The following is a 20,835-nucleotide window of genomic DNA, read 5'->3' as shown; positions in this document are numbered from 1 at the left end:
TTGCGCCAACATGGGTATCCAAAAGCCGCCCGAATCAGATCCCATCCCGGAAAAGTGTAGGCTTTGCCAGCTCGAGGCACAGCGCATCAACCTGTACCTCACGGTCTGGCAAGAGTTCCAATATAGGCGCGCTCCCTCGTTAACACACGGTTCCCCTCAATATGGAGGGTAATTTATCAAGGCACCCGTCCTCCCGCCGGAGGGGCTACTTCTGCCCGTGATCGCCACCTTCGCAGACTGGCGACCTGAAGGCACGGCACGACAAGTCTGGCAAAGTCACTACCTTCTCAGCAGCTATGAGGTTCATTGCCGCTTTTCTGGCGTTGGCTAGCCTCAGCGCCGCCGCTCCAAGCTCAAATGCCGCCCACAATGAAGCTTCTAAGCGAGCGGCCTGGCCAGACGGGCCCTTTGTCACCTCAGGCCGCTGGATCCTCAATGCGTCGGGCAAGAATCTGACCTACGCGGGCACCAATTGGCCGGGGCACAACGATGCCATGATTCCCGAGGGCCTCCAGTACCAGTCCATTGAGACGATTGTTGAAAAGGTGAAGAGCCTCGGCATGAACACGGTCCGCCTCACGTTCGCGATCCAGATGGTCGACGAGATCTACAGCAACGGCGGCAGAGACATCACCATCCAACAGGCGCTTGTGCAGGCGCTCGGCCAGGCGAACGGGATGCGGGTGCTCAACCAGGTTCTGGCGAAGAACCCCCGGTTCAATGCGTCCACGACCAGGCTGCAGGTTAGTTTTGTCGGCCCGCGCACAGCGAGAACAAGAAGCCTGACCCCAGCACTCGTTGATAGGTGTTTGACGCGGTAGCAGGGGAGCTGGCCAAGCAGCAGCTCTACATCCACCTCGACAACCACATCTCCAAGGGCATGTGGTGCTGCTCGGCCACCGACGGCAACACCTGGTGGGGCGACACGCACTTCTCGACGCCCAACTGGGTCCGCGGGCTCGCGTACATGGCCGAGCACGGCAAGTCCTGGCCGGCGCTGATGTCCATCGGGCTCCGCAACGAGCCGCGCGAGCCCTCCAACAACCAGGCCCTCCGCGCCACGTACAACTGGCAGTCGTGGTACACGTACATGCGGCAGGGCGCCGACGCCGTGCACAAGGCCAACCCGGACCTGCTCATCTTCCTCTCGGGCCTCAACTACGACACGTACCTGACCCCGGTCGTCCAGGGCACCGCGCTGACGCCCGGCAACGGCCGGTTCAGCTTCAACGACTTCCCCGGGTACGCCAACAAGCTCGTGCTGGAGCTGCACAACTACGAGACGGGCATCGGCAACTGCAACAGCCTGACGGGTAATCTGCATCGGAACGGGTTCGAGGCGCTGACCTCCAGCGCGAGGAACCAGTTCCCGGTCATGCTGACCGAGTTTGGTTTCCAGATGGATGACAGCACCTGGCGCGGGGTCTATGCGAGCTGCTTGGCGAGCTACTTGCCGGCGCAAAAGGCCGGGTGGACGATCTGGGTGCTGGCGGGGAGTTATTACATCCGGTCGGGAACCCAGGATTACGATGAGACCTGGGGGCTGTTGAATCACGACTGGAGCGACTGGCGGAGCCCGGGTTATGTGAACGGTGCTTTGCTGGGGATGGTTAGGAATACACTGAGCTGAGAGAGGGCCAGATATCCATCGGGAGCACAAGCAAATATCAACCGCTTGGTCCGGAGAGTGTGTCTACGCTAATTATGTAGCAAATTTGCAGGCCGCAAGGTCTTGGATAATACACTGCTGCCTAAGGAGTCCCGCCCCAGAATCTTCAACGTAACCGCTCCTCACCGCAGAGGGTGTGATAGTGCATGCGCTCTAATAAAAGCCGTATGTATGTAGGTGACTAGATCCCTCTTCGAGCCGAAAGAGCGAAAGTGTGTGTGCAACAAAAAGTGGAGACCTACAAAACCGCACCAGGTGTGTTCAGATGCAAAAATACGTGCCCCCACGCGGGATTGAACCGCGGACCTCATCATGTCGCTGTCTCCTCGGGAGGATACGAGTGATGCGCTCTACCACTGAGCTATACGGGCTTCGTTACTTTAGCCTTCAGCTTATTGACCATATCAGGTGACTTGCGCCACCCACCGTTGTGCATGAGGGTCCCGAGAGGAGCACCCCCATCTCGAAGTTCCAGTCTCGTAACTGGAGCTAGATTGAGAATTACCGATCTAGTAGGAAAATTGGGAGGTAGCCTTATGTTTACATATTCTACCTCGGACCACCACTTTGAGTTGCTGAGATTGAAACCGGAAGACGATGGAATAGAGCAGTGCCGGTCCGGTTGGTAGATTGCGCTCAGGGATGAGGATGACGAATATCACCTTAACGGAGGCTAAAATGGTAGAGCATGATTGGGACGTGGCAATGTATATAGAATGAGTGAGCCTTGTACGCAATGGCAACGTCTACGCGATAACGAGCTCGGTAGCAACATGGCTCGCACTTCAATGGTAGCTAACCCGGCTCCTGAAGAAGACGTTAATGTTTCACAAGCAGAGCAGGCGCGTGGTCTTCGACTGCGGACCCATGGCATGCAACACCAACAATATACCTGGATCCGAACTCGTCTCCAAAATATCGATGTAGTCTTCTCGTCCGTCTTAGACTATGCGGAGGGACTGCATTGCCAGAGTTCGGAGCGGCCGAGAGGGTGGGCAGTTCTATTAGCGGGCGACCCTAACCCTATCGCCACCGGTTTTCATCACTAACGAGCTAGCCAACAATAGCCTACAATAGCGTCCCGGGGCGCATCAGTGGTCTGGGCCGTCCTCGGCAAGCTAATAAACGTCGGTCCTCTCGCCAGTCTTAGTTAGTGCCACTGCGACTGGCGATAGCGCTGTTCAGACGGGACGTGGTCGCCAATGTCCGGTCCAAAATATCCGGTTTCTGGTGGATATCTGCCCGTCGACGAGTGATGATTTTGTCCGCGCCGAGACAGCCAAGCCCCCAACAGAAAAAAAAGAAAAAAAAAAAGATAAATAAAATATAAAAGAAAAAATGGAAAAGCCACACACACCTTAGTACGTGTAGTGCGAGCATGGCGATGCCGAGTCCGAGCCATTGGGGGCTACGTCTGTGAATTGGGCGGTACTGTACCACCATAAGCCAATACAGGATCAAGAAAATGCCATCCAAGAGGCGCTTGGCGCTGCGAACGGCGCTGCCACGGCGCCATCGGTGGGTTCTCCCAAAATATCCACAAGTCTGACTGTGAGTTTGGCAGCCGATCTGCGTCCTGAATCGCGCAATCACGGCGCTTATCGTGATCAGCAAAGTTTGTTGACACCTTGACGGGGTTGGGGTTTGGGGAAAGGTCAGCGAGCGTATCAACGAGGAGCGCTTCTACAGTTCTCATGTACCCCGTTCTCCGTCGACAACACACAGTGTTTCATCCCCTGGCGCTTGCGGTTAGCGTTGCGTGCACAGTCTGCATGGCACTGTACATCACATCCGGTAACCAGGTTCATCGCCTTGCCGGATCCACGGTTCATGGCTATCTGAGAACTCTAGCGGCCATTTCCGCAGCTTAATTTCAGCTGTGACCCACCCGTTTCAATGCCGGACGCCACTGATCCTTCGAGTCCAGTCGCCCGAAGGCGTTCCTGTAGGAATTCCCCATGACTCCATCTTCCAGCCGCTGTTGGAAGACTGGCTTCTCGTTCGGAGTCCTTCGTTATTTGCGTCTATTACTGTGCCACCCTTGGCATAGAGCGCTTGGATTATTCTTCCTTATTTCGCTCCCTTGTTGGCTCACCTGCCGACGATCCCATCATTGCATCAAATCCAACACGGGCGGTTGTCGGCAGCGGGCCGGCATGTTACGATGGGTGTCGCCCAGATGATATTCAGCCTCCTCTCATTATGTCTTTTCCTTCTGTTCCCGAGTCCCGCCGCGGCCATCTCGCCGATATCAGTCAAAGGCAGGAAGCTCTATGACCAAGACGGGAATCAATTCTTCGTCAGAGGTAACCCCTCCCCCTCTCCCGCCAAGCCGACAACAGATTCCGCTGACAGGCATGCCTCGCAAGGCGTGGTCTATGTTGCGGGCCAGTCCCGCCTGGACCCTTTGGCAGATGCTAAGCAGTGTGCGGCCGACGCGGTGCTGATGAGGAACCTGGGCGTCAACACTATCTACGTCTACTCGATCGACCCCGAGCGTGATCATGATGGCTGCATGGAAGAGTTCGCCAAGCAGGGCATCTACTTGTGGCTGAATCTGGGCGACTTCCCACGCTCCACCGATTCGGTTCGTCCAGCCCCCCATGAGGCATTGTTTCCCCACGCTAACCAGGTGGTATTAGTTGCAACAAGAGCCCCAGTGGACTGCGTCCGAGTATGCTTGGTGGACGCAGTGTATGGACTCGGTTGCTGCGTTCGACAATGTGCTGGCCTTCGGAATAGCCCAGCAGACCATTGGCGAGACCGGTACGGCTCGAGCATTGAAATCAGTCCGAAACAACTTGCTAACATCCGCCCAGCCAACTCGACTGTCGTGGCACCATCGCTCAAGGCCGCCGCTAGAGACGTCAGGGCCTACAGAGACGCCCGCGGCTACCGCGCCATTCCCCTGAGCTACAGTGCAGGGGAAGAGGAGCAGTTCCAGCTCCTGACGGCCCAGTACCTCACCTGCGGAGACACGGACGAGACCATCGATATATTCGGTCTCAATATCTTTGAGGGATGCGAGGAGGCCGATTACGACCAGCTACGCGACCGGTATCGCGACTTCCACATCCCGCTCATCATCTCGGAGTCCGGCTGCGCAGACCGGTCGGGGAGACGTGATTTCGAAGAAGTCGCCCTCACGTTCAGCTCCAGGTTCCAAGAGGTCTTTTCCGGGGCTAGCGTGTACGAATGGTCGGAAAAGAACGACGGCATGGGGTTAGTGCAGTATCCAAACGACGCGAATCTGGGTTTCCCGACGACTCTGTCGCACTTCAATACGCTCTCGTCCATCTACGCGTCCCGCCCCGCCGGCACCCCAGCAGTGTCCTACACACCATCAAACTCGGCGCCCAGCTGCCCGACTGCAGACCCATCCCTCGGTTGGCTTGTGGACGGCACCGCTCCGCTACCCACTATCGCGGGGCTGCAGGTAAGCACCGTCAGCAGGATCACGACCACCTCGGATCCCGTCGGTGGGCCCACCGGCGCACCGGACACGGCAGGTGAGCAGGGCGATGATGGTACGTTCTCTGCGGGAGCCAGCGACGGAGGCGGTACCAACGGGTTATCTACCGGCGCCATTGCCGGTATCGCGATTGGGTGCGCCTTGGGTGCGTTGGGCACCGTGCTTGGCTTCTTCTTATTTCTACGAGAACGCAAGAGAGCCCGCCAAAGTGGCAATTACCCAGAGGACAAGCCGAAATTCGAGCTGCCGGCGGAGGCGAAGGCTACAGAGATGGCAGGGACGCCGCAAAGCCAGATGTCTCCGGAGCACGCCTGGAAGTTCCCCGGCCAGGAGGTAGGGGAGTTGCCTGAGCAATCTGATGTACGTGAGTTGCCCGGTGGAAACTCGCCCATGGCGCCGACATCCCAGCATCATTACGAGCTAGAGGGGAGCCCGGTCGAGGGTCTCACACAGCACGGAGGTGAGTAGTCTGGGATATCCCGCTCCGTGCGAGTGGGGGCTGCATGTAATCTATTTCCTACTATATCTCAAGAGCATATGCCGGGTACAGCACCGCCGGGTCGGTTCGCTTAGATAGTACCCGTCCTTCATAGTATTATTCGTCCAAATTCAATTAACTAGTAAAATCCTAATCAACCGGCCCGTTACTACTAATACCCCGGTACTATCAGTCAGTCCTACAGCGTAACACCATTCAATCAACCGTGTACATATTAAAGTCTAACACCCTAAAACCTACTTCCCCCGCGAACCACCCCGCGGCCTCATCTAATCCAATCAGCAGCTGAATAAGCGCGGTATGAAGCACAATGCGCCGGGGTGCAAGCCCCCTTAGCAAGCCTGTCACAGACCAAGCGCACCAAAGACAAAACAACCTCCCTGCCCATATCTCAGACGAAGAATAAAATGGATCGTGGGGTAGAGCCGGCGAGCAGCGGGGAGCATGCGCATCCACTTTTTATCCCCGCTCATCACCCTCCACGTCTGCCTCTCTCATGGTCATCTCCCAGGGTTGAGTTCTGTTTAGCTGAGCGTTGACGGGAGGCAGCCGGTGTTGTAGTCGGCGGCTACTACGTACAGCTGGTACGCCACCCCCGCAAAAAGATCTCAGCACGTTATTGAAATTACGAGACATAATTAATAAGTTGAATTTGGTTAAGGCGATTACGAGCAGTGGGGAGGGAATCATTTGTCCTGACTCGATTTTGTGCCGGGAAGGTTGGCGGGATTTCTGTGCCACCACGCCCGCCACTTCTTAACTTTAGATGTGGGTAACTGTGTATCACAAAGTTAAAGTCTCCTCTTGCTGTGTTATAGCATTGCTTTCTCGGGGGAAATCCCCAAGTGTACGGCAGCTGAAACATGGATGGGAAAGAGCTGAATTTCAACCGGCTATCCAGGATCAGTTCCCTCCGAGTCGCGGACAACCTCTCAAGAGAGAGCTAATTGGATAGAAACACGAGGAGTTTGTGAATGCCTCGGCAAGTTGCCCGGCGCTGAGATTGTTGGCTTCGACGTTGCAACTAACTACGGTCTAGCACGGCAACGTAGGCAGTGTCAGTCGCCTGAGCCAACCACGGCACGAAGTGACAAGATACAGAAGGCGTGGCACACACAGATGCGTAGTATTATGATCAAATATAACAACAGTCAGACAAAGGAAACCACCCCTATCTCCGTCCTTCCCAACACACATCCCGTTCAAACAACCCCCCTCTCTGCCATCACCTCCCTCTCCACTCATCCTAATAATTAAAGTACCTCGGCTCATCAAAAACATGATACCGATGCCCCCTCACACCCTCACCCCTAAACATGGCAGGGAACCTCCATCCCTCAGGCACCTCAGTTTCATGCACCCGGCGGTCCCTCAGCTCCTTGCTCACCGTCCAAGCTTGCTGGCCCTCCTCGGCGGTACCGGGCACCACAAACTTGGCCACCTGCAGCTCCGTGTCGGTAATCGTGCTCCTGCTGACGCGGGCGTACCCGGTGCGGCGGAGGCCCTTGAAGAGGATGTACTCGCACCACCTATCGTCGTCGGTCCAGTCGACGTCGTGCATCCCGCTCACGTCCGAGACATAGGTATTGTAGTTCCCCTCGAGCGGCTTGGTGACGAGGTACGAGAGCAGGACGCTCGGCCTGTCCGAGCCGCCCATGAGTTTGGCGAGGTACTCGGACTGGAGGCGCCGGTCCTCGGGGTCCTCTTCCTGGCCCGAGTGGAAGACGAACACGTCGACCAGAGTGCCGTACACGTCGAGGGTGGCGTGGATGGCGGGCGCCAGTTCGCCTACGGGGCTGGGCAGCAGGTGGTGGGTCGAGTTGAGGATGGGGAACTTGGAGAGCAGCGCGGCGCCCCACGTGTGCTTGTTGGGGCCCGGGCCGTAGTCGACGTACATGCCCAGATCCTCGGCGAGGAACTGGGTGGTGTCCCGGTTGCCCATGATGATGCGTTGCAGGTCCGACTCGAGCAGACCGATCACGTCGACTTCCATCTCCTTGATCAGATCGCGCATCCGATGCTCGGACGACCACATGTCGTTGTCGAGCGAGAAGTGGATGGTCCAGATGCCCGCGGTAAAGAGCCGGTCCTTGGCGTGGTATGGCTTGTAGTCGTTGGTGGGGAACCGGAGGAAGTTGGCGCAGAGGAACAGGACGTTGAGGACGCCGAGGGCGCCGAGATGGTACTTCCTATGATTTGTGTTGGCCGGGCGGCGACGGTCGGCCTTCTTCCGGCTGGATTTGGCTTGTTGCGTGATGAGGTTAAAGACGCCGGCACCAATAAGTAGCATCATGGTGATCATGATCCAATCCGTGTGCTCCCGGACGAGGGGCCCGCCGGGCACGAAGGCGTACGCGACAACCCAGACGTGGAAGAGAACCATGAAGTTGTAGACGAGGAAACCAAGGCCGAAAGTGACGGCAGGGCTCTTCTTGGCGGCGTTGCCAATCAGGGGGATCGAGATGGCCATAAGATAGGCAGCTAGAGTCAGGGCGCCGTAGTAGCCGAACCACCGCTGGTAGAGAGTGAGCAGAGCAGCGCCGACGCAGCCGACGCCGTAGGCAGTCCACGTAGTGACGAGACCGGGCCTAAACACGCCCATGACCAGACCAGCAGTCATAGCAGCGATGGTGTACCAACCATGAACGTTGGAAACCGGGCCCCTGATCGGGTATCCATCCCAAACCCAGAGGATCATAGTGCTGGTGTCGGAGAGCAGAGAGTGCAAGCCGAAGAACAAGCCACCGATGCCGAGGGCGGAGAGCAATGCTGACCCCTTCACATCAGCACCATCCGCACTGTGCAAGGGAGCCCGCCGGGTAAATCTCAAAGCCGCAAGAACGGCGAGAACCAAGCCGGTGCCGTTCCAGCCACCGTTCTCAGCGTGCATGATCGGCCAGATGGGGTTGTTCGTGTGCCACGCAAATTTGGCAACCGAAGACATGAGCAGACCAATAGTCCAGGCGAGAATGCGGGCCTCTAGCCTGGCAGGCTGTACCGAGTCGGAATACCAAGTAGCGGTCCACGCAAGGCAGCCCATCCAGACACCGAAGCTGACTGTGAAGAGGCGGTAGACTGGGTCCTTCACCATGTATGCCAGCAAGCCGGCGAGCGAGAGAAGGTGGGTAAGACGCTGGTTCTTGACGACCAGAGAGCGCAGAGGCTTAATGGCGAGAAGCCCAGGCGCGACAGTGGACATGACAAGGGCCTCATAACCCGAGATGCCCATATGCCAGAGCGGGAAGTCTATCGCAAAAGTTAGGATGACCGGCGTGGCTCCGTGGTAGAGCCTCACTTACACCAGATGACGACGCCCAAGCTGGTCAAAATGGACCAAAACACGAACTGGCGCGAGTTAGGCTAGCATATTTACCCCAGTCGAAGAGTACTTACGCCGTGGTACACATCGGCCGCAATGTCGACGGCCTCAGCCAAGCGGAAGCCAGCGGCGAAGACTCCGCCAGTGGCCTTTTCCTTCCTGTTCGCAAAGGCCATTAGCCACTTCTCATTATTACCGCATGGGCCAGGAAGGGAACCAGGGTAGGGCTTACTCCTTTTCAAGCACAGCGGTGGGCACGGACGACTTGTTGACGCTATAGAGACAACTTTTAGAACATAACCTCATCTCATTCCGGATATTATGGATATGTACAAGCCCTAACCCGCAAACTTGCGAGAGGACAAGGGCTATCTCGGAAGCCATTGGACGTACCCCTTGCTCACGCCCTTGACATCCCTGACAACCAATTCGAAAGTGTCAAAGTCCAGAGCCGTAACCGCGTCGAAGGCCACGTCGAAGAGGATCAGAGCCCATTCGAAGAAGGCGTAGATGGTATAAGCTGGCGACCGTGTTAGCATTGCGATCCGGTTGCGCCCAATGTTTACCTAGCCTTACCTCCCGGGATGCGGTGGACCTTGTGCTGGATGAAAAAGTAGATCAACGGCACGAGAGTCCCAAAGAAGGCGCCTGCCAGGTACTTCCTGTACTTGATCGCCCGCGGGTTTGCAGGGCTGAGCGCGATGCAACCGGTGGTCCACGGGATGGTGAACACAATATACGAGATCATCAGGATATCGTGCCAGTCGTGGTCGTCGGTGGACGTGATGTATGTCCATCCGCCGCACGTTAGCGTCCGGAGGACGCCACAGAGGGCAATGGCTTTAGGGAGTGTGCGGCCGGGCTTTGCGGTGAGGAGGTAGAACAGTCCGACGAGGGCAAATCTCGGGCCTGCTCGGCGTCAGTGTTGTTGACGAGACCATACAGGAAACCAGGGCGGACACGCACCGGAAGTAATGGCGATGAAGATCATGAAGATGGAGCGTTCGGGGTATCTGTCGCCAATGGTGGCGGAGACGGACGGGAACCACTCGTCTGGGTAGCCATACCATTCGTTCTGGACAATCTTGCGGTAGTGCAGCGCGGAACCGACGATGAGGGCGCTGAAAAAGGCCACTGTAACAGCTCAAGTCAGCATTGTCGCGCCAGCCCAAATCGACGGGAATCACGAACTGTAGGCAACGGCAGTATGCGACCAGCTAATCCATTGGCCGCCAAAGGACAGCACGACGCCGGCGTCCTTGTCCTTGTAACGGGACGCCATCTCGTCGCGCGGGTTCGAACAAGTCGTGGGTAGAAGAACTCTATGCGGAGATGAACATGTCAAGCGACTCGATCATAGCCGGTCGCGATGCACCAAACCAAGCAAAACTGCAAAGAAAATGGGGACGAAAGAGCGTCGAGAAGAAATCCAATGGCTGATCGAGCACCGAAGGAGCGAAGCTGACGGAGACCTCGGCGCGAATTGGATCTGGAATCTCGTTAAAATCCACTGTGCCGAGCCCCTGCCGTTCCGTTTTGGTGGGGCCAGACTGGACGTGTCCCCGACTCGATTTGACCCCTTGTTTCGGTGAGCGGTGACGGAGGGCGGTAAAGCCAGCCCCACTAAAAAGTCCAGTTTCTGCCCCGGCTGGCACCTCAGACAAATCTAGCTCTGCTATGGACATAGCACCAGTTTCCTCCGCTGCTCTCACTGGCCTGCTCTCCTATATAGCGGCAATTGCTCTCCAACCATGGCCGGCGTCTCAGACAAGGCGCGTTTCTACCTCGAGCGCGCAGCGCCTCAGCTGCGCGAATTCGAGGAAAAAGAAATCTTTTCCAAAGTCAGTCATCCACACCCCCCCCCCAGGAATCATCATCCCCCTACCTCGGCAACCACCCACATGCTAACCCGGGGCCGTGCCGCCATAAAAAAAACAGGAAGAAATCCGCTCGCTCGTGACCAAGCGCTCCGATTTCGAGCACCTCATCCTCTCACCACGCACCAAACCGACCGACTTCCTCGCGTACGTCGAGTGGGAGCGCTCGCTGGACCGGCTGCGGGCGAAGCGGTGCGCGCGGCTGGGGATGCGGGCGTCGGGCGGGGCGGCGCGCGCCCACGCGCACGCCAGCCAGGCGCGCACGTTCGGCATCTTTGAGCGCGCCGTCCTCAAGCACCCGGGCTGCGTGCCGCTGTGGCGGGCCTACCTCGACTTCGCGGCGCAGGCCGGGGCGTCGAAGCGCTGGCGCCGCATCGCCACGCGCGCCCTGCGCCTGCACCCCGCCGACGCCGGCCTGTGGGCGCTCGCGGGCCGGCGCGCCGCCCGCGCCGGCGACATGGAGCGCGCCCGCGCCCACTTCCTGCGCGGGTGTCGGTTCTGCACCGGCGAGGCGGCCCTCTGGGTCGAGTACGCGCGCTGCGAGATGGAGTGGTTGGCCAAGGTGGAGGCCAAGAAGAAGGGGGCCGGCGTCAGGAAGGGCGTCAATGCCATGGAGGCCATCAAGGCCACCGAGGCGGAGCAGGAGGGGGATGTTATTGCCTTTGATGAGGAGGACGAGGACGAGAGCGGGGATGAGGAGGGCCTGATGCTCCCTGATCCGGATGCGGAAGGTGCTGGGAGGAAGAAGAAACCCAAGGTGATGGATGAGGAGGAGGCCAGGAAGTTGGAGCAGAGCCCGGCGCTGAGCGGTGCCATACCCATGGCGATCTTCGACATTGCCAAGAAGCAGCCCTTCTTTGGGCCTGCCGCGGCTGAGCAGTTTTTCGACCTGTTTGCTGGCTTCGGCAACGTCTCGTCACGAGAGAGGATCGCGCAGCATGTGCTGGGGGCTATGGAGGAGCTGTTCCCCAACCACCCGTGCACATGCAGCTGTCGGATCCGGCAGCCGCTCATCGGGGTGGATGTGCACACTGCGGCGTTCCCCAAGGCCCTGCGGGAGTCGCTGGCAAGACTGAAGGATGCCTTGGAGAGAACGGAGGACAGGAAGGCGCTCAGCGGCAAGGTGGTTTTGTGGGTGGACACCGTCCTCTCCGAGGAGAATCTGGATGCGGCCATCAGGACGGTGCTGGAACATACGAAGCGGTCGTTGGAGGAGTCGCCGAGTTGATACCCATACAACGTGGATTACAGTTTGACGGTGATATAGTACATTACAGTTCGCTCATTCACCATGCCGTTATGCCTTAGACGCCTTCTCCTCTGCTACACCCATCAGATACTCCCATTCGGCTGCGTTGACCTTGCTGACGCTGAGTCGCGACTGCTTGAGCATCTGCATGTTCTCTAGCGGCTTGCCGGCTGCTCCCATCTCTCGGAGCTCCTTGAGCCCGATCGGCACCGCAAACTTGCTGCGGAACTTGACGTGCACGACACTCCACTTTGGGTCAGACGGCTTGGAGTTCGGGTCATAGTACGGAGCTTTGGGGTCGTGGGCGGATACTGGGGGCTCTGTTAGAGACGCTGTCACCGCCGAGAAGGTGGGCGGGTGCTCACAGTCGGGGGAGTGCTCCTGCACAATCTCCATGGTTCCGACGATGCCGGGCTCTTTGCAGTTGGAGTGGTAGAAGAATGCGAGGTCTCCCTTCTTCATAGCGCGAAGGTTGTTGCGAGCGGCATAGGCGCGGATACCTGTTTGGCGTCTGTTAGCTGTGTTGACTGTATCCTGGTCTCGGGCTTCCTCTGTGGCCCGGCTGAAGAGTGGCTTCTTGTAACTTGGACATACCGTCCCATGGCTCCGGCTCTGCCTTGGCTGCTAGGTCGTCAATTGAGAACTTGACATCGACGCCGTTCTCAAAGCGTGACTCGGGCTCGGCCTTCATGAGCCAGTAATTTCTCTCTTCTCCATCTTTACTAGTAGTTACGCTGGAGGACGGTGCCGTAGCGTCCCCGCCTTGCGTCTTTGGGTCGCCGCTTTTCTTGCCTGCAGACGACGTTTCTGGCTGTCGCTTGCTCGAGCGGCTTTTCTTGGCTGGTGGCTCAGAAACAGGCTCGGATTGATCCTACCCGACGGTCAGGGATCAAACGTCTCGCAAGCTGGCAATAGGATGGGATGCTTCGGAGGGGATAAGGCACTAGGCATTGGCGAAATGGGAAAAATGCTACAGGGCTGCTAGAAAAGTCGAGCATCATGTGCAAATGGATTTATCATTGTTGTTACCTCTTCAACTTGCCGATTAGGTCGTGATGCTCGCTTCTTTGCCGGATGCTTCACTCCGTCTCCGTTCGTCGCCCTTTTCTCCGCAGCGGTTGTCGTGCTGTCTTCGGTTTTCCGGAGCCGCAGCGAGCGCCGCATTGGCTCGGCAACTACCTCACCGGCAGATACCGATTTCCTTTTTGACATGGTGAGTGGGCGGGAATATACAAAGGTCGACTGTTTCAGTAAGTTACCAGGGGAACAACGGGGAGTGAGTCCCTCTGCTGGCTTCAAAATCGCCGAATCGCCAAAACCAAGCACAATTTGGGCGCTGCGTGAACACGAGCGTTGCAGCCAGCAGTTGCAGTCAGCAGGCCCCACAGTGCTGGGGGTAGGTTCTGATTGATTGGATCCCCCGAACCCTACAGAAACCCTAACCCTGATCTAATATGAACCGGAATTCGGTACAACGTAGAGACCGCGGAGTAATGCAATTGCAATTATTGACAAAGAGGGAATCCCAAAGGGGTAGGGGGAATTAAGCGAGTTATGGGCCTTCACTGAATACCAGAATCAGCTTTTCTCACGACGGTCCCAAGGGTGATCTTTAGCAATGATGCTGCGTTATAAGCTTCGTTGTGACTCTGTGAGAGTTATAGCATATCCAATGTTGTAAGCTGCAGTAGAAGCTCTATTGCGGGCTGCATTGTGGGTTGTATACTGACTAATAGCTATAGCACCTTGATGGGCTGAACCAGGGAACAGAGGGGCGCAGCTGGGTTTCAGTTGGTTAAGGTATCCCTACTGAGCTGTCCTAGCAATGGTTCTTATTTAACCAGAAGGCCCCTGTGCTTGAATGCCGTTATATAAACCTATACATGCATAGCCATGACTCTGAGAACTCTGAATTTCTCGCGCTTCTTGTTCTAGGCCTGGGATTGACGGTCTCTAGTTGCGTGTTCGTTGTTTGCACGTGAGCCGTTTACCTTCCAGAGGCTGAAATTGTGTAGACGCGCTAGAACGATAGCCTCGTCATGGACGACGGCTGCTTCTGCGCCTATTGACAAGTTCGATGGAGGCACGACTAGGCGCCAAAACTGGCTCTTCCGCGAGTACCAAAGTGGGCTCTTGTGCTGGCGCCGTGTCCCTTCTTATTCCCAGGACCACCTCTTCCCTCTCAGTGCTAAGGTGGTGCGAGCGAACAAGCAGGTTTAGAAGCAAGGAGAGGCCCGCAAATGCAACGTACTTCGATTGTCACAGGCTGGGGTTAGTGAGGTGTGCAAGGAGAGCAAGAGACAAGGAATGCGTCACATGGGCCCTCGGACTCACCATAATCCACATCTTCTTCAAGGAATTAAAATAGGCCAGCCTAACAGTTGCCTGGTCTTCTGCCGTCAAGCTAAAGATGCGGTCCACGCTGGCCACCGCTTGGCCACCACGGAAGTGGCTGGCACTCTGCTCACCTATCTGAGCAACCAGGCCGGGATGGGCCGCATCCATTTCGTCCTGGAAGATTACACCGCCGACAACGATGGACACGGCATTGCCGATCGATCGCAGGAAGCCCATTGTCGCGATTACTGCGGCCGTGTCACGCGCTGTGGTGGCTGCCTGAGCCGCCAGTATCGGTGGCTCGATGTTCATGCCCACGCCAATGCCCGCGATAATCTCGAATACGAATAGGCGCGCAAGGCTGGTCTCGAATTCCAAGTTGATGAAGAGCCCGGTCCCTAGGGTCAGCAACATCTGGGACACGTACATGAGGGGCAGGTAGATGCCGGTGCGCTGGATGAAGACGCCCGCGAACGCGGCCGCGAGCGAGCTGGCGACTATCAACGGTACGAGGTGTACGCCCGAGGTGAGCGCGTTTGCGGCCAACACCGACTGGGAGTAGAGTGGCAGGTAGTAGGCGAGCCCGGTGAAGACGTAGAAGTTGCAGGCGAAGATGACGTACGTGGCAGCCGTTGAGGGTGTCGAAAAGAGCCGCAGTGGCAGGACCGGGTTGGCAGCAAACTTCCACTCGACCACGAGGAAGAGGGCTACGACAACAGTGCCGAACACAATCAGCGAGACGGTGGTGACGGAAGACCAAGGGTATGTGACACCGCCAGAGTCAAGACCCAGCAGGACCATCAGAGCGCCGCCGACGATCAGAAGACAACCGGTCCAGTCGATGGCCTTGAGTCCGGCCAGAACGGGAGTATTCGGCGTTGGGACCCTCAGATAGAAGAGTAAGACGACAAAGACAACGCCACCTAGGGGAACTGCCAGGAGAAGGTGAGCTGGAGCCGGGAGGTGAAATGTTACGTGGATTTGGATGGCCAACTCACGATTGATCCAGAAGCACCATCTCCAACTGCCCAAAGGGAGAAGAACGTCATGCAGAGTTGAGTTACCGGAAACTGACGGGCATTGATGCCTGGGGCGGAAGGCCCGGGATGTTAACTTACCTTAGCGTGGTGGTGAAGATTCCGCCAACCACGGGCCCAACAGCGCTCGCAACGGCCCACACAATGGAAGTGATGGCGAGATAGAGCCCCCGGTCGCGCAGCGAGAAGGTATCACAGATGATGACGTTAACCATGGTGCCCATCCCAGAGGCGCCTAAACCCTGGACCGCGCGGCCGGTCACCAGAGCGTCGACGTGGGGGGCGAGGGCACAAAGCAAGCTGCCGGCCAGAAAGACGGCAACCGAGATGAGCATGATCGGCTTCCGCCCCCAAATGTCGGAGACGGAGCCCCAAACCGGCGTGCTGACTGTGTTGGCCAGGATGAAGGCGCTGCCGATCCAAACATAACCCGACTCGGATTGAAAGGCGCTGACGATAGCGGGGATGGCTGGCGTGACAATGGTAAGGTCGAGCGCGGACATGGCAACTGACAGACAGAGCGGCACCATGATCAGCGACGCCGCAGAGGCGGAAACCCTCTGGCCCTGCTCTTCTCGTGTAGCGTTTCGCTCCGTAAGAGCGCCACCAGCAACGCCCTGATCCGTTTGGTGGTCCGGGCCGTTGTTGCCTTGGGAGTCGACAGTTGTGGTGGGACCGCCATCGTCACGCGGTCCGCCGTTACTCGTTCCGGCAGCGGCCAGTGACGCGTCGCGCTCCGGTTCAACGGCAGCGATTAATTCGGGGGACGATGATCTGACTTTAGTTCGACGTCCCATGTTGCGATGAGGAAGAGGGTCCTGATACAGCCCTAAAATAGCGGTGGGAAGCGCTGGCGTAGACTGCAGAACCCTAATTTTGTTGGTTGTAGAAGGAAATCAGACTGACGTCTCGGATTTTAAATAACAAAACACATCAGGTTGTTGCATAAGACCTTCACTTCGCTCATATCGGATTAGGGGATATACAACAATGTCCGGGTGGGCGCAGGATTCGTAAATCCTATGACAATGCCGAATTATAACGTAAGCATCTACCGTTGTATGATATCCGTCCTATTCACTCCTCGTTGTTACAATATTATCTGCAAGATCAATGGAACATAAATCCCAATAGCAATGAGAAGTCGGTACATTTGCTACTCCCCCGCATTTCAGATAGTTATCCCATACCTTCCGTGATGTAGTAAGAAGGCCGTTATTACTTTTAATGCCGCGCAGACAAGAACCCTGCGGGAATGGAAAACGGATCGCTTCAAGTTGCTACATCCAAGTTCGTGCCAATCACGCTCCTTGACGCCACGCCCTTCCGGCGGCAGCCAGCTTCACCCATCCCCGTCGCGGACCACTAAAGTCAAGGGGAAGAAAGCTGGTATATTTCACCCGCAATATCCTACTGTGTGGCTCAGAAGGTTAATTTAATTTTCGTCAAATGCCTCGAGCTTTCAATAATGATAGCGACCACCCGGCCAATAAAACCGACATCGAAGGGGACATCGATACTTATGATCAACTCGGTAGGTCGTGAGGACTGGCAGAACGAGCCCGAGGGCAAGAAGCGTGCCGGCTAAGGACGAAGACCTTGAGGGCGAGGACGCTGCCGAGTACCATCCAGATAAATCGGGATAGAGTATTAGGGAGAAGAGGATGACTACCTCACAGTTGCAAGGACTAGGGTTAGGATAGTGAAAAGAAAGAAATGAAACCATAATGCTATATATCTATCTCGGCAGTATAATAACTACCAGCTGTTGTTCTCTCCTGGCAGGGCTTAATTTCCGTTGATCGCACTCTCTCATACATGCTACGAGATATAACACTAAGAGATCCATCGCACGTCTATGGGATAAGTGTTAAGTGTCCACAACGCCATGTGGGACTCTTCCGGTATGGAGTTGTCTCCTCCAACACCGAACAGATTCTCAGGCTGTGGCAGGCGCTCCATGGCCTTGATGGTGGAGTCCGCGGCAGGAGACCGCGTCGAATACCAAGATACCGCAGGCTTTGTCAGGCCTCCGCCGTCTGGTGTAAGCTGTCGACATTTGAGTGTCGGGCTCCGGGGTGTAGCTATTTCCCGGCGGCAAAGACCCGCCCCAGGCCCTGCCGCTTTCCGGCAAAATGCCGCCCCAAGGCAGATGACGGTGGGTTCGTTAACTTCGATAGAGGGCCGCGGCCCCTTAAGCCCGAATCCATCAGTGAGTCAAACCTTTCTCAACAGTCATTGGTTCCGAGATCCTCAGCCCTGTAATACAAGGCTAAGATCCCGGTTGTTACTGATTTCAGCTCATGGCTAACCAAGTATAAAGATATCAGACAGCGAGTATCTCCCTTTCCATGGCCACAGCAAAATGCAAATACTAGGCATAAAAGTGTTTGTGGCTCCTGGATCTTTCAAATCGGTTGATTATCGATGGATTTGATTGAAAGAGAGTGGCTATGTCAATCTAGGTCAATCACTGCTCAAGTAGTACATCATATATCTGGCACGGCTTATCCAAAAAAACCATTTCCTAGTCGGGGATCAATACCCACACGGGATGAGATACACTGCCACGTGCAACCCCAAGTCACCCGGTGTAACGCGCTCTGCCTCTCCAGAAATCAATTCGCACCCGAGGAACTGTGAGTGTCCCTGCGCAAGACACAAAGTGGTTGCCACGCACTGCACCGCTAGTTATATTAAATTAGGTACTTAATCAGGCACATTGTCTGGTGTATCGACCCTTTTATACCATGTGAGATTTCACTTCTGCCATGATGTCCCTTCCATCTGCAACTGAATCAGTAGGTTCTGTACTGTGTGTATTGTTCAACACATCACACTAGATGAAATGGAACTAATTCCCAAGAAAAACGATCCAAAGACCTCAGACAGGCCCAGGGCCCAATCTAGCCAATCCGCCACGTCAGACTCAATTACCGACTGCACTACGACGACGAACAGCCCACAGGAGAGAACATTAGATACTAGCCAAGCCTTATCCGAGGAGCCAAAAGCGATCGCCACCGCCGTACGGAGGCCTATAATCCGGCGCTGGGTTCTTGTCCATTCCGCGCCTCTCCTTATGCTCTATGTGTTGGGGGTGGTATACACGACCAATCTCTCCTGGGACCTGAACGAGATCAATCTTGGCTGGCTGCTGTTCGCTGCCAAGGTGTACGAGTCGTGGATTGTCATATCATTGTCCGACATGCTTCTGTACCACATCCGCTACGAGCTCGTTCGGGGCCTACATGGCGTGCCCTTTGGGCTTCTCTCGGCTCCGTTTCAGATCGGCCATGTCCTTTACTTGTTTCAACAGCCCTTCACCGCAACAGCCTTGTCGCGCAATGGGATAAAGGGTCACCACCCCATGATTCTTGCCATCATCATCGCGTTTTTAATAGCCGCGTTGGCAGGACCCAGCACTGGTATTGCCTTGCTGCCAACACCCGTCCTAACGCTTGTTAAGACGCCCGATTTCAAGGATATTGCTGTCAGCCGAAACAAAACAGGGCCTGATCGTTTTCAGTTATTCATGGGTGCGCCAATCGACCAGTTGATGCCCAATCACCTGGGCATCCAAAGCACCACAAACATCAGTGCCCACCGGCACCGCGAGAGCCGCGACATAAAAGAATGGGGCACCGGAGTTATAGTCAACACGAGCCAGCAGGCTCTTCCAACCGGCGGCCTTTCGCAGATCATGATGCACACTGCGGCGGCAATGCTCACCCTCCGCTCAGATGACTTATTCTTGTCAAATTTGACCCTACGCCACGACGGCTTAGGTCGGGACATATCCATAGCATCGGATGTGAGCGGTGTTGCATGTGCAACTACGCCGATCGGGCCCGTTGCTGATCGGTTGGCCTTGGCAGGTGCAGAATACTTCAAAGGCATCCAAAAGGCCGCGATCCTGCGGACCCTTGCCGAGACATCCGCATGGCAGTTTCGCTGGAAACAACCCTTCGTTCTGGTTGCCTGTGCTATAGTGGACCCTATCAGTAACGAAGCGGTTTTCGGGCCTGGCATCTTCTCCCCATCCTCTTTTACGGCGACACTGGACCGATACGTCGTGTCGAACACGGATCCAGAACGGAAACTCCGGTTCATCGATGCCGCCAGCTACTTACCACAGGATGTTAGGTTTTCCACTGCTTTCATCGCAGATCGGGATAACTGGGAAGACTTCTCTGAAACAATCTTTGCAGAGACTACTTTATGTCTGGTCGCAGCAAGGTGGCTAGAGACGGACTTGTCCTACGACCGCATCGCATCTTCGGTAGCTCAAAGTTCCCTTCCGGCCTCTCCAGCAATCTGTCTTAGCCCATCCTTTGCCGCTGAAGATGTAATCGTCATTGATAAAGCATGGGCCAACGCAATGGACGAGGATAGCAAACGATTCGTGGATACAACTCCGAAGTACTTGAGCTCTTACATCTACACTGGAGCCGAGTTCTCCCTCGCTGATCTCTCCAAACTCTGCCGAAATCCCCGTTCCCGGTGTCTGGCGACTCTTTTTGCTACCTTTCTTTCGGATGCGCTAGCCAGGTTACCTTACGTGCACGGCATTTATCCAGCTAGGAAATTCGAAGACAATGAAAAGGTCTGGATGTACCATCCGCGTGGAGAGGGGCGATTAGATCTAGATACATCCAACCAGAGTGACTGGGGGAAGCACACCTTGGAGGGCTGGGTGCCCGTCCCCGAGACATTTACGGGCATCAAATGCTCTCTACACCGGGAAATGTACCAGTACAGCTTCCAAGGCATCCCTGTATACCTCGCCTTCTCAGTCCTGGTACTACACAGCATCATGGTAATAGCCCACACGACTATCGCCACCAGGCTTAGGCCGTTCAATAGCACCGCTTGGTCTCAGATTGGAGAGCTCCTTGCTCTAGCGCTAGGATCAACCCGGCGACGGGTATTGAAGAATACGGGCGGTGGTATAAAGTATAAGAGGACGTGGCAGCTATTAGGTTTTATACGCGAAGCATATCCGGGGAATAATCTAGAATTGGTGATACGGGACCCAAGGGAGGGGAGTGAATGTGACGGCATTATACGGGACGACGGCGGGGAGATTTACGTGGCTAAACCGGAGCCAGACTGGAAATACGTCTAACAGAACCCCAACCTAATGTAAGGTGTGTCGGCTAGTACTATTCCGCGATACCGCTGCCAGGCAGGGGAAGGAGGGTCTTCATCATGGCTGATGTTGCTGCCCAGTACTGACGATAGCTGAAATAGTTACATTTAACTGAGCATTACCGTAGCCAAGCGAATAGGTAATGGATATCACCATGCCACCTAGTGGGAGGCAGGGGGGTTCTTTGACTCCAATGACACCACACTAACCAGCTAGACCTCTAT

The 20,835-nt window shown here is 56.0% G+C and overlaps 7 protein-coding genes and 1 non-coding gene across 8 annotated transcripts; 4 read left to right on the top strand and 4 right to left on the bottom strand.

Moving 5' to 3' along the window:
* Window positions 1-296: 296 nt before the first annotated feature.
* MFIFM68171_08352 (Putative beta--galactanase) lies at window positions 297-1,630 on the top strand (the record flags this gene model as incomplete). The annotated part of the gene is made up of 2 exons (XM_071063772.1): window positions 297-743; window positions 806-1,630. The coding sequence occupies 2 exons, from the start codon at window positions 297-299 to the stop codon at window positions 1,628-1,630; spliced, it is 1,272 nt and encodes a 423-aa protein (XP_070919873.1).
* A 317-nt stretch (window positions 1,631-1,947) lies between these two features.
* On the bottom strand, window positions 1,948-2,040 carry MFIFM68171_t122. The gene is made up of 2 exons: window positions 2,005-2,040; window positions 1,948-1,983 (listed from the first exon to the last, which is right to left on the bottom strand). It is a non-coding gene; the product is annotated as a tRNA-Thr (tRNA).
* Window positions 2,041-3,833: 1,793 nt separating this feature from the next.
* MFIFM68171_08351 (1,3-beta-glucanosyltransferase) lies at window positions 3,834-5,609 on the top strand (the record flags this gene model as incomplete). The annotated part of the gene is made up of 4 exons (XM_071063771.1): window positions 3,834-3,975; window positions 4,039-4,256; window positions 4,312-4,435; window positions 4,489-5,609. 4 exons carry the CDS (start codon window positions 3,834-3,836, stop codon window positions 5,607-5,609), a joined length of 1,605 nt encoding a protein of 534 aa, XP_070919872.1.
* Window positions 5,610-6,886: 1,277 nt separating this feature from the next.
* Window positions 6,887-10,241, bottom strand: CWH43 (the record flags this gene model as incomplete). Its single annotated transcript, XM_071063770.1, has 8 exons — window positions 6,887-8,886; window positions 8,940-8,985; window positions 9,034-9,118; window positions 9,192-9,233; window positions 9,353-9,479; window positions 9,536-9,868; window positions 9,926-10,093; window positions 10,151-10,241. 8 exons carry the CDS (start codon window positions 10,239-10,241, stop codon window positions 6,887-6,889), a joined length of 2,892 nt encoding a protein of 963 aa, XP_070919871.1.
* Window positions 10,242-10,710: 469 nt separating this feature from the next.
* Window positions 10,711-12,064, top strand: UTP6 (U3 snoRNP protein; the record flags this gene model as incomplete). The annotated part of the gene is made up of 2 exons (XM_071063769.1): window positions 10,711-10,800; window positions 10,898-12,064. 2 exons carry the CDS (start codon window positions 10,711-10,713, stop codon window positions 12,062-12,064), a joined length of 1,257 nt encoding a protein of 418 aa, XP_070919870.1.
* A 69-nt stretch (window positions 12,065-12,133) lies between these two features.
* MFIFM68171_08348 (PUA-like domain-containing protein) lies at window positions 12,134-13,297 on the bottom strand (the record flags this gene model as incomplete). The annotated part of the gene is made up of 4 exons (XM_071063768.1): window positions 12,134-12,396; window positions 12,451-12,585; window positions 12,680-12,956; window positions 13,115-13,297. 4 exons carry the CDS (start codon window positions 13,295-13,297, stop codon window positions 12,134-12,136), a joined length of 858 nt encoding a protein of 285 aa, XP_070919869.1.
* An 825-nt stretch (window positions 13,298-14,122) lies between these two features.
* Window positions 14,123-16,256, bottom strand: MFIFM68171_08347 (Plays a role in the entry into G0; the record flags this gene model as incomplete). The annotated part of the gene is made up of 4 exons (XM_071063767.1): window positions 14,123-14,335; window positions 14,420-15,354; window positions 15,421-15,446; window positions 15,541-16,256. 4 exons carry the CDS (start codon window positions 16,254-16,256, stop codon window positions 14,123-14,125), a joined length of 1,890 nt encoding a protein of 629 aa, XP_070919868.1.
* Window positions 16,257-18,307: 2,051 nt separating this feature from the next.
* Window positions 18,308-20,587, top strand: MFIFM68171_08346 (uncharacterized protein; the record flags this gene model as incomplete). The annotated part of the gene is made up of 1 exon (XM_071063766.1): window positions 18,308-20,587. One exon carries the CDS (start codon window positions 18,308-18,310, stop codon window positions 20,585-20,587), a length of 2,280 nt encoding a protein of 759 aa, XP_070919867.1.
* Between the last annotated feature and the right edge of the window lie 248 nt (window positions 20,588-20,835).

Source organism: Madurella fahalii (assembly GCF_045866475.1).
Source record: "Madurella fahalii IFM 68171 DNA, scaffold_4, whole genome shotgun sequence".
Lineage (NCBI taxonomy): Eukaryota > Fungi > Ascomycota > Sordariomycetes > Sordariales > Madurella > Madurella fahalii.
Note: the sequence above shows the minus strand (reverse complement) of the source record. Positions and strands in the feature narration are given on the sequence as shown.